At 39.4% G+C, this 12,193-nt stretch overlaps 1 protein-coding gene, 1 long non-coding RNA gene, 1 other non-coding gene and 1 pseudogene across 9 annotated transcripts in view; 1 reads left to right on the top strand and 3 right to left on the bottom strand.

Annotated features, from left to right (window-relative positions):
* LOC124642840 overlaps positions 1 to 1,140 on the bottom strand; it is a 3,907-nt pseudogene extending 2,767 nt beyond the window's left edge.
* The window catches only part of LOC124642746 (inositol 1,4,5-trisphosphate receptor), a 105,703-nt gene that overhangs the window by 48,139 nt on the left and 45,371 nt on the right, over positions 1 to 12,193 (bottom strand). For all 6 annotated transcript variants that reach the window (XM_047181376.1, XM_047181375.1, XM_047181374.1 and 3 more), the window contains exons 5-15: positions 11,195 to 11,314; positions 10,676 to 10,793; positions 10,129 to 10,241; positions 9,567 to 9,797; positions 9,020 to 9,132; positions 8,402 to 8,542; positions 7,897 to 7,981; positions 7,286 to 7,446; positions 6,614 to 6,779; positions 5,966 to 6,109; positions 5,385 to 5,529 (exon numbers count right to left, since the gene is read on the bottom strand). In XM_047181376.1, coding sequence (XP_047037332.1) covers positions 5,385 to 5,529; positions 5,966 to 6,109; positions 6,614 to 6,779; positions 7,286 to 7,446; positions 7,897 to 7,981; positions 8,402 to 8,542; positions 9,020 to 9,132; positions 9,567 to 9,797; positions 10,129 to 10,241; positions 10,676 to 10,793; positions 11,195 to 11,314 — 1,537 coding nt within the window. The remainder of the gene's footprint in view (positions 1 to 5,384; positions 5,530 to 5,965; positions 6,110 to 6,613; positions 6,780 to 7,285; positions 7,447 to 7,896; positions 7,982 to 8,401; positions 8,543 to 9,019; positions 9,133 to 9,566; positions 9,798 to 10,128; positions 10,242 to 10,675; positions 10,794 to 11,194; positions 11,315 to 12,193) is intronic.
* LOC124642837 lies at positions 1,576 to 1,732 on the bottom strand. Its single transcript, XR_006985826.1, has one exon. It is a non-coding gene; the product is annotated as a 5.8S ribosomal RNA (ribosomal RNA).
* LOC124642749 lies at positions 3,413 to 10,680 on the top strand. 2 transcript variants are annotated; one of them, XR_006985812.1, is made up of 3 exons: positions 3,414 to 3,975; positions 8,377 to 8,555; positions 10,460 to 10,680. It is a non-coding gene; the product is annotated as an uncharacterized LOC124642749 (long non-coding RNA). The 2 variants fall into 2 exon arrangements; XR_006985811.1 differs by lacking the exon at positions 10,460 to 10,680 and having other exon boundaries at positions 3,413 to 3,975; positions 8,377 to 8,791.

Consider the following 12,193-nt stretch of genomic DNA (forward strand, 5'->3'; position numbering starts at 1 on the left):
CGTCAGAATCGCTACGGTCCTCCATCAAGGTTTCCCCTGACTTCGACCTGACCAGGCATAGTTCACCATCTTTCGGGTCCCAGCGTGTATGCTCAGAGCGCACCTGCATTCACGAATTGGAAACGAGGCACCTCGGGAGTGCGAGAGATCGACCTAGATCGAGACTCCATCCTCCCTAAGCGCGACTAGCGCACCTTTACTTTCGTTGTGCCTTTCAGTTTATCAATCTCAATGACTCGCATACATGCTAGACTCCTTGGTCCGTGTTTCAAGACGGGTCCTGCGAGTGCCCGAAACTAAATCATCGCAGACAGACACACGCACAGTCCGAGGCAACACGGCAGCGACAGCAGACCCGTCGCATCTATATTCGCACCGAAGTGTTAATATTCGATGCAACGTTATCTTGCGTCGGGCCGGACGCGCTAAACGCGTGCGTGGTTCGTCAAAGTACCGTCGGATGCCAGTCGGCAACCGTCACGGTCCCAAGTACCGCAAGGATACTGGGGCGAGGGCCCGGATGGTACTTATACCGACATCCAACGGGTCGCGATGTAATTACTAAAAGAGAAGTGCACGTCGTCCACGGACGTACATAGACGCAGCTCGTGCCCACCAGCCTAAGCCGGCGGCATCGAGGCACGCGTCCTAGCGCCGCTGAATGATGATGAATCTCTTCGTTCGTTCATTCGAGTTTCGCAGGTTTACCCCTGAACGGTTTCACGTACTCTTGAACTCTCTCTTCAAAGTTCTTTTCAACTTTCCCTCACGGTACTTGTTCGCTATCGGTCTCGCGGTAATATTTAGCCTTAGATGGAGTTTACCACCCACTTAGGGCTGCACTCTCAAGCAACCCGACTCTAAGGAGAGTTCCTCTCATCACAACGCTCCGTCACTACGGGCCTGGCACCCTCTACGGGAAGTCAGCCTCGTTCAAGATGAACTTGGACAGGAGCGACCGCAACGAGAAAGTGGAACCTCCCAAACACCACATCTCCCGCCGCCTAAATAACGGTAGGATTCAGTGCTGGGCTTCATTCCTGTTCGCTCGCCGCTACTAAGGAAATCCTGGTTAGTTTCTTTTCCTCCGCTTACTAATATGCTTAAATTCAGCGGGTGATCCTCCCTGATCTGAGGCCAGTATATATTTGAGAAGAGGCACATAGATTGGGCCATCTTGCTTATTACCTACGAGACAAACAGTCAGAGACGGAACAAAAAACAAGTGTTACGCTGCTCTCAAGGTAGTGACATTATAATCAACCGTAGAGTCAAGCGTTGTTTACATGCATTACACAAACAGCAATCCGTCTCCTTGTCAAACTATTGTTCAACAATACAAATCGCAGTTCGCGCTACACACGCACACAGCTTTTGACAGTCTGTGTCTGACTATGTCTTACACTAGGTAACTCATAATATTTTTGAACAGACCATAACTTAGTAACAACGTCTAAGTATATAGAACCGTCAAATGTAAATTCCCTGCGCATTCAAACATACAGCTTCCCAGTTAAAGGTAGAAGACGTTCTCACGCGCTGAGAAATACAATGTGATTTTTATTGTAATACAGCCGGCCCTCAGACAGGAGTGGTCCTGGATGTGTCTCCACGGACCGCAATGTGCGTTCGAAAAGTCGATGATCTCATGTGTCCTGCAGTTCACACTATGACGCGCAGTTAGCTGCGTTCTTCATCGACCCGCGAGCCAAGTGATCCACCGATCAGGGTAATAAGTGTACACAATGTGTATTGTTACATAAATTAAATATAAATTCAGAATACTAGTTGTATTCAGTTTGCATATTTTTCCAAACTTGCAATTAACATTAAGTTTTAGTCTCGTAATCTGACAACAGAAGTTGTCTGCCTTCTGAAATGTATGCTCCAAGTACATTCAGTAAGGCCAGTTGCGTTTTACGACGAGTCAAACATTAATTCTGATTAGAGAAGTCGCGTTCTTATTAGAACTGTTTTTGCTCGGTACGTTTTGTTCGACTCGTTCGCATGCCCACTTCATGCAATCGATAGCCGCTTCCACTATAGCGGTCGACTCGTTCTCCGAGCTGAATATGTGAAGCTACGAGTCGACGGCATCGGTGTTTTGTAAACCAGACGCTATACACATACACTATATGTTAAACTAGATAAAAAACTCGAACAATTATTCATAATATCGCAGTTATCATAATATGACAGGTTAAGATAACTTTATTTGTTGCAAAACACTTTCGATTGCACAACAAATATTAATACAGCAATATGACGCATTTACCTTTCTTTCATTGTTTGGAAAATACATCTGTAATCATTTATAAATCATCAACATAGAAAATCAAATAAACAACATCAAGTAAATCATCAACATCCACATAGCAATTGAACATCCAGTGTGCGTCAAACAACTATCGTAGGTACTCATTTCTTTCAAGTAACTGATGTTATTAAGAAGTCGTCCCTAATTAACTAAAATATAGTTTTCAGGTTCTACCAGCAATGGCATATATAAGCCCTATAAGGCCTAATGAGGTACAAGACGAAGATAACAAGGACAGCTCATAATCTCCTATCCTCAACCCAGTTACTTTTATTTATTTAAGTTATCCAACTATTGTTTACATAATATTCAGTGCTGTGTTTGCATTATTTAGTAGTAGGTAAATAGTTACTAGCATAGAATCATTTTTTTTTGTAAAAATGGTAATTTTACCTTATGTTCATGCAATAACAAATAAAACCTTGAGTTATTGTATGATGTTTCTTAAAACCTTCGCAAATTCAATAAAAACTTTAGCTGTTTCAAAGCACCATAAATGATCAAAAATCAATGTTGATTCTATTCAATTCAAAATTAATTTTATTTTTAACTGGCGTAAAACAACGCATAAACTCAATTAGTAATATTACTTTTTATTTGTTTGTACACCTAAAAGCTCCGAAACTACTGAACCAATTTAGGAAATTGTTTCACAAAGGAAACTACAGAAAAGAAGGGAAAGAATTTCCCAAGGTTGAAACCGCTTTTCAATTATAATTTTATTGTATTCCATCCAATTCATTTTAATAATATTTAACTCATAACCGAACTTTGAAGTAAATAAAGCATTCCTCACAGAAACAAAACACCATAGTAATAACCTTCACTCTAGTAAATCAATGGCGGGTCGAACAAGGTCAAACAACTATTAGTTCGAGTCGAGGATTTTCCTGTTGTGACTCATCATCCATTCAAAGCCCAAAACCAAGTGTTAACAAACTCTAGATTAGATAGTACAGTAATTTTAACTAATCAATCAATACATAAATGTTCAGATCTGTGTTACGATAAGCTAGTGTTTATTTGATAAACGATACCTATAATGCATATAGTTGTCGGAAATTGAGATGCGAGCCAAAATTACGCGCTATTTATAGAATAGAAACAAATTTTGTTGGACAAGTTCTTTTACTATAAAAATCTAAAATATTGTTTTTTTTTTCTTCTAAAAGTGACGTCATTAAAGATCAGACCCTCTTCAGTATTTTAGGGTCAACACATTTCATACATTGTGTTAATGATTTCACAACATTATTGCACAACGTATTTTAATAGTGGATTGCACAAGTTTTATTCACCGCGACTAGAGGTATTATCATACCGTCCGCATGCGATACAGAGTTCGCACAAATATCTTCGCTCTAAATGAGGATACTTGACTTTTTTGAGAATAATTTATCCCGCGAGATTACTATTTTAGTGCTGTTTTTTGTTAAGTTATAAAAATCATAGGTAATTGTCGTTGGAATTTGGGTACGGTTATAATAGTTTTGAAATTGGTGTTTTATGTAAATGTAGTGTATTTAACTAAACATGACAAATCACCCGGGCTTGGTTGCCAGGGTGAATCTATGTTAACTACATTATTAACTAAATGTCAATTGATAATTATCTATGCCTGTGTTTTAAGTGAAGTGTGTAGAAGTGTTCAGATACCGGTAAGTGCCAATATTTTACATTACTTTTCAAAGCTATAATGTACTTTTTCAGTTTATCCAATTTGATCTCCGATTAATTCTTGCTAATAGTTTAAATGTAAATGTAACTCTGTCTGAAGGGCTTTCACGCCAAAAATACTTAACCAATTTGAATTAGCAAACTGGCAGACTAGAACCTGAGAAATGACATTGGCTACTTTTTCATCTATCTGCGGGAGGTAGTTCCCTCAGAACGCAAGTGGAATCGCAGGGCACAGTTAGTAGATATGTTATGTTAAAACCAAGGTGCGGCTACACATATTCCTAACCGGCTAAAGCTAGGTGTAGCTGCCACAAAAAGCTAAAATTAGTTGTTTCTTCTTATCTTCAGTTAGCACTGGGTGTAGTCTTTATAATAGCAGCTAGAATCAGGTGTAGCCCATGTCTCACCAGCTAGAACTAGTTTTCAGTTTATTTTAATATTTTGGCTTTGTGTTGTGAATCTATACTTGCCTTTCCCGACTGATTCTCTCTTATATATTAGGGGGTGTAAATAAGGGAGTATATAAGGGGAGCTTATTCAGCACTTCGCGTAATAAATATATAAAATTAAGTCTTTGTTACTTTTATTGTATGTATCTTCATTAGTTAACAAATGCAATATTAAAATTATGATTTAAAAGATGCAAAACCCAGCGAAATCCTAAAAAATAGGCACACTTATAAACGAAACTCGAAAACATAATCCTCCTGACGTAGTCAGATGTCTTACAATTATTACCCACCCAAGTCTCAGTGTTGTGCAACAGTGCTGCGATGATGCCTGCTATAATAAGGAAAGGGCTACTAGACGATGAGGGTACATGGTGGTGGAACCTACCCAGTTGCTAACGTAGTTGGTGATTGGTACACATTTGTAAATGTCGGTCCTGCTTGTGATCTCACTCCGGTGGTGTCGGATTGCCGTGCCATCGCGCCATGAGAGTGAAAGAATAGTGAGTGCACCTGTGTCTGCGCAAATGCTCGTGGCTAGCCGGATGAGGGTTCCTGGTGGTGGTACTCACCCTCGTTGGTCTAGCTGTCGCAAGTGCGGCTGCTGAGCACGAGGTCTCGGGTTCGATTCTCGAGTCGGGCCGAAATCGCTTTGTGGGTTTTAAAAGACTTTTACAAAGCAGCCCGGAGCCTGGAAGCTGGTGTTTGATACACCCGTGCATCGGAGAGCACATTAATGTCGGTCCTGCGCCTGATCTCTCTCCGGTGGTGTCGGAGTGCCGTCCCATCGAGCTATGAGAGTGAAGGAATAGGGAGTGCACCTGTGTCCAAATAAATGCTCGTGCACTATAATATGTCCTGCGAAGCTGCCTAATCTCCTTACATGAGAGCAGCCGCCGTAGCCGATAATCGGCTAGGGGGACATCATCATAACTCACCCACGAAGGTCTCGATCTCGGAGGCAGTGATGTGCTTCTCCAAAAGCTTCCTGTTGTTGTGCAACAGTGCTGTGATGGTGTCCTCCGCGAGTATGTCGTAGCCGATCTGCTTCTGCATGAAGCCGAAGTGTTTTGCTATGTATTCCTGTCAACAAATAATAAGGATTAGACACGGGATTTATAAAGACAGAAAAAATAACATATTCATGGTTTTTAAAAGAATTGCTACTTTTTAAATAATCTCAGTAAGAGAACCTCCGGGTTTCAAAGCAAATGCCGATAAAACTCAAAAGTTCATTTATGTTCTATGTATCACTTCAGTAGGATGTTTTTTGCCACAAATGTTTTAGACCTGTTTTTAAGTTTTTAATATTCAGCCATTCGATTTCACCAATCCTTATCTATTTACTGACCTAGTCACAATCAGGGTGTACCCTCTTACCAAAGCGTAATAAGCTTACAGACCATGTATAAGTGTATTCTTTGCCTCTCATTCTGAAATTTTGTTCCTGTCTTTGCTCATTTGGCTGAGCTAAAATGGGAAAAGCATTTACAAAATATGTAATTTAAAGTACACATACCTGATTCTTCCTATAGTCCTGTTGACTAAGCCTGAGTATCCTGTAGCACAGACGGAAGATGTACTTATAGGCGGCGTATCGAGGGTCGTACAACTCCTCAATCTTCAGGAACGCCTCCCCTTCTGTTGTCTCTTGGAATGGACCCTGGGAGGTAAGAGCTTTATGTCAGTGGATTCAGGTCTATTTTTTGGGCGACACAAATTTATCAAAAACAATATTTCGTAAGGATACAAGCAGTTTTTTCTTTCTCTAGTAATGATGGTGGCTAATAACTGCTTTAGTTTGGTTTGTTGAAAAAACCATTAAGCAAGTGTTTTTACTTCCAATTGTCCTCTAATGTATTAACCAGTTGTTAATTAGTTGATGAACAAACCAACTTTTATGAATACTGCCTTTGAAATAATATTTTCTCTAGACACCTTATATTAATCCGAATTAAACATGAATAATGATACCCGACTGTGTCTCAAACCTCCCCACTCAGACATTTAATGGTTACTTAAGCCATTCCTTAATGAAGGATTTGTATGACATTCCGTCACTAAGGAGTGACTTAAGCAATCATTAAATGTCTCTGAGTGGGGAGGTAAGAGAGTTAAAATACAGAATACAGACAATTAATACAGAATCTCCAGTCTAGAAACATACCTGTAATATCTTAAACAACTGCCTCAATATATACTGTTCTCTGAGCAGCTTCTGCCTGTCCCTGTTAGGGTTTTCCACCACCAGGTCTAGAGCTTCAGACTTGTTGGGCTCGTTCTCGAAGCCGGCTATGAAGTACACTATGTCTTGCAGCAGGCAGGTTAGGGCTCTGTAGGGAAAAATGTTTATGTAGATGTACTATCAATCAATTATACTTATGACCCACTCATTCAGCTTTTCGTAGAGACTTTCAAATACAATAAGGTCGAAAATAGATCGCACTGTAAAGTAGGTATTTATTGTTTTGATGTAGATTTTATCGATAAAGTGGATCGTACATGTGAGTGGTGGATAGTATGTACTAGTATATCAATATATCCTTAGGGCGTTAACATTAATAAGTCTAGTTCCAAATTGATTTTCTATGAAGCCTTGCACACTACGCATCCGACGAAAGATGACGTATCCTTGCAAAGACGCTGCCGATGCGGCGTAATGTGTAATTACACTGGGAGTGTATTTATTTTATTTTTGGGGTCGTAGTACATATCAACTCGGAAATGGGTAGGGAATGTACCATATTTAAAAGGTTATAAAATTGGTTGTAAACTCCAAAAACATACGGAGTATGTAAATAAAATTATCAAACATGTGCCAAACAAAACTGAACCTTACTTCCTCTCATTATGCTCTATATTGCCGAGCTGCAGCTTGGTCGACAATGCTGAGAGCACCTTGCAGGCGTCGTTCGCGAAGTCCAGGTCTCGCACCTCACTGGGAGACACTGAGATAAGGGCGAACGCTTCCTTGTCTTCTTTTACTAAGGAGCAGCCCACCTGGGAACAAAGATATTATGATATTTTTCCACCTTATTATAAAAAATATGGTCTTAAAAAAGTACCAGCTTTAGTACTAGATTGTAAACGATCCTAGTGAACAAAGTTAAAGGTCTGAATCGAGTACATTAGAGCCGGTATTATTTTAAGACCTCTTTTTATAACAAGGTTGTTAAGGTTTGATACACCAATAATTAGGTTAATAGCAGTTTATAAATCCGGATTTGATCTAGTCGCAAACTTTAAAAAGGTAACTGTTCCACCCGCTTCCTGAACTCGGGGAAGAAAGTGTACTTTCTCAGACTGAGACTAGTCTATCTTATTCGGATCAGTAGATTTGGCGTAGAAGCGTGGCAAACAGACAGACTTACTCTCGCATTTATGATATTCGTAAGGATTGCATAGACATTATAATATTTGTTGATCTAATAATTTTAAAACAAATATTACCTTGGACATAACAGGTTTCTCTTCATCCTTGTCGATGGGTATAGAAGTGGAATGCACCCACGTATGAGTGCATAAATGTTGTAGCCTGAGAAACACAATACCAAGTTATATCCGTACCTATAAAAATTACACAGAAAATAACAAATGCAATAAAGAAACTTTTGTAAAATGAAAAAGAAAACCACAAAAAAATTGTATTAAGTACTTCACTCTAGAAGTCGGTGTCTATAGATATTTGCTGTTTCTTTTAATTAAACTACCGACTTTTTAAGGGGTGTTCCTCCTCACCCTTTTTGGAAAGTCGGTTAAAAATATAAATATAATATAAAAATACAGATAAAATATGAATACTCTTTAATTTTTGCAAAAGTCAGGGGTTGCCTTATTTTCTTATCGACTTAAAGCCAAGGATGTCCTAAAATTACTTTATTTTTTCATGAACTGTTTTTTTTTCTCAATTTTTATTTATTATCATTTCAGGGTTCCAAGCCAAGGTCCACCATACCTGACATAACTGCTCTGCGGCACAGGCGCATCAGAATGGGTCATGGTGGTGGGGTCCAGCTCGAACAGCGTGGCGATCTCCGACGAGTGAGGCACGGAGACCAGCTGGAAGGCCGGCTCGTATGGATCCACTGGTGCTTCACTGGTGATTACAGGTAAAGGGGGTTACATGTAGGTCATTATGTCACTCATATTTGGTGTGGCGAGCACACAGCAAAAGGCAAAGAAAATTGCTGATATCATAAAGCGTCACCCTGCTTGTGTTCGGCAGATGGGTGTTTATTAACCTCAGGGAGAGCTAAGATACAAAAGGTATTCTCGAGTTTTACTTTCGTTATTCATTAGCCAATACATACATATGAGTTTAGAATATATGCTTCGCGCGGGGCTAGCAAAGATGTATTTCTTCAATCGTACCCCCTATTAGGATATAAAACATATATGGAAATGCCATTTCGAAACCCTTTCTGACCACGATAAGTCATTATCGATTTGAAATGTCATTTCCTTTCCATTTGACGTTCCTACTGTAGAAAGACAACTTGGCTAATACCGCTAATCAGAAAACATACTAATCACATAACTAAATACAACTTATTGTATTAAAATAATAACTTACGGTGGTCTATTACAAGCCTCGGCAGCTAGATAGTGTCCCGTGGCGAGATGCTTGAACCGGAAAATGGAGTTCCAGTGTCCCGCGCCTCCGCGACACGGGTCATGTTGTACCACCTGATTACAAAATAAAGCTTGTAATAATTTAAAGGGGTAGCATGGAATATATAGGATTTCAAACACTCCAATAGGATGTGAAAAGTATAGCTAGTCCTAGCTGCTGTGCAATTTTAGAACGATGACGAAAAGGTGGTGTGACGGAGATCTGTAAACAGAAGCTGGACCTCCAAGAAGAACCTAAACACGCTCATAAGTATGGGCAAGAAAGACCACAATAATTTTATATTAAGCCGACTATTTTATTATGTATATATGTTTGTACGCACTTAGGTACATACAACACATAGTTTTCTACTTCATTTTCCAGCCGATTTGAACACATTTTTGTTTCAAAAGCTACATGTGTCAAATAGTCCCATTCCCATGTCATCGAGTCAAAAATAGAAACCTATAAAACCTACGGCCATATTTTAAATTTCAAAATTCCTTACCTCAATCTCCCACAAGGCCTTACTACTGGTAGCAGCAGTGGCACTGGACCTTCCCGTAGTCCTGAGGAACACATGCTGCCGCTTCTGATACTCGTCCATGGTCAGGAACTTCTCCTGCTCAGCGTGGAACAGCCTCACCACGTCACCCCCCTTCAGGATCTCTTCTTGGTTCTCTTTGTGTTCCAAGAAGAGAGTCACCTTCCAGGAAGTCGAGGAGTTTACTACGTTGACCTGAAAGATGGAATGGAGAAGAAGTATTGTTATTATGTGTATCTGCAATGCACACAAGATTATAGAGTCCAGGGCTTTTGGAAGGCGAACATATATCAACTTTAAAGTAATCGTGATGTAACATGTCATCTTCTAAATTAAAGTAACCTCAAAATGTAACCTGGTTCAAATTGGATGGAGCCCTTCTCTGATACCGAGAAGGTAATTTTGCGCCTAGGTAGACAAGAAAATCGGTAAATACCAAATTATGATTGAAAAGCAGATTTCATAGCCACCACTACAAATAACTTCTATATAGAAAATTCTATATATAAAAACTTGAAAGTCTTACCTCCATACAGCCAACGTTGTCAGGCAGCTCGTGGTTAGAGGAAACGTGTAGGACTTGTTGTCCCGCATTCACGGGGTTCATTATCACCTTGTCACCTACCACTACGTTGTCACCTGTAAGGATACATTAAAGGTGTTATTTATGTGGTACAATATTCTTTAAGTGAAATTAGTATTTATCGTTGATTCCATAGGACGACCATTGATGTACATGAGACATCGACTGCTTCTTTTTCTTTTCGAGTGAGCTGCAGTTTTAATCACCTAACAAGCCCTTTTGTCCGACTTTTCACGGTGGTTAGTCATAGAAGCATAAAACCGTCCACTTCCAGATTCCGGGCTGCTTTAAGTTCCTAAAAGCCACAAAGCTATTTCGGCCTATCCCGGGAACATAACCCGAGACTTCATGCAACAACTATATGAAGACCAACGACACATTTGTCGTCTGCTAAACATAAGCCATCGACAGCTTAACATATTCCTCCCTCATTGATTTATTTTTCAAAAGCACCCACATAAATATATTATTTCAAATTACTGAAACATACCCGTGGATCTGAGCTTGTAGAAAGGCATGACATAAAACCAGGAGCCCTCATTGCCGTTGGCGTCAAGGTGAACGCGCATCGCGTTCTTCTCCAGCAACGCGGGCAGTCTTTTGTTTACCTGAACGAAAGAAGATAAGTGTCATAAATACTGAACACTGATGCAGTGTAAAATAGCAAGCATCCTTAAAAGGCAAGATCTCCTTGGAAAAGAAGCAAGCCATCTTCTTCCAACACTCAGGTTTGCTGTCTAAGCATCTGCTTATGCCACACTGGAAGGTATTTAAACTACCAATAAAATTGCATTATTCAAATATCTTGTCTCCACTTATATCTTTCCTTAGCCGCGCTCCTTATATTTCTTTTTTATATTTTTGGTGGTCAAATTACACTGTTGAATCTGGGCTCTTCTGAATTGTTACCAGTATTTATTTACACTACTAACCTTTCAGTAGATATGTTTGCTAGTGTTTTTAAATTTTTTAACATACTTTAGTGGTAGATTTTGTTTTAAATACTTACAGTGAGGTATTTATTGGACTTGACGTGCAGCAGTTGTAGAACGCTGCCGTACTGCACGACAGTCCCCAGCAACTTCTTGTTCTCCAACTCATTTTGCTTCTTCTCTATCTCAGCGGCATGCTGTCAACAGAAAATGAATTATATTTACATGACAGTACAGAACTTTTCAGCAAAGCAGTTTGCTTGCTGGATGACGTCAGATATCCAAACTAATATTACAAATGCGAAAGTAACTCTGTCTGTCTGTCTGTCTGTCTTTTCTTCACGCCTAAACTACTGAACCGATTTGTGTGAAATTTGGTACAGACATAGTTTGAAACTTGAGAAAGGACATAGGATAGTTTTTATTACAAAAAAAAAATAAAAATAAAATTATTCCGGACATATGGCGCCATCTATTGGTCAAATCAAAAATCTGCTGGTAGTCACTATTCCACGCGAACGAAGTTGCGGGCAAAAGCTAGTACGTAGATATATGGAACGCAAAACCCCAAATGAGAATGGAAGAAGGACGGGAAAATTATTAGGAGTGTTTTACCTATATTTAGTTCACAATAACAGCGTGTTTGTAGTTTTGACAGCTCTATCTATAGACTTCTTAAGAATTATTTACAAAACAAACACTGAAAGCTAACAACATAACAAACTGCGCACAAATTACGATATTTCATAACTATTTTCACAAACCACAAGTCGTTTCAGTACGTAAAATCAGTGTTAATTCGGGAGTAAATGCCAGGCTTAATTTCGTCAATATCTCGGTGAAAACCAGTTAACCTGATGAGCAGTCAGTAATCCGTAGGATTTTAATTAGTCTTCATTTGTGGGAGCAATCACGTTGAATCCCGGAATTGGGTCAAATAGGCCAATTTGTGTGCGCATTGTATGCTTTTGTTAAAAGGATTGGGTTAGCATTGCCTACATAATGTACCTGTCGTTACATAGAAAAAGGGAATGGAATCTATTCAGAAAGAAAAAAACGATATTGCCGTCTATTTT

The sequence above is a fragment of the Helicoverpa zea genome, chromosome 25 (assembly GCF_022581195.2).
Source record: "Helicoverpa zea isolate HzStark_Cry1AcR chromosome 25, ilHelZeax1.1, whole genome shotgun sequence".
Taxonomy (NCBI): Eukaryota; Metazoa; Arthropoda; class Insecta; order Lepidoptera; family Noctuidae; genus Helicoverpa; species Helicoverpa zea.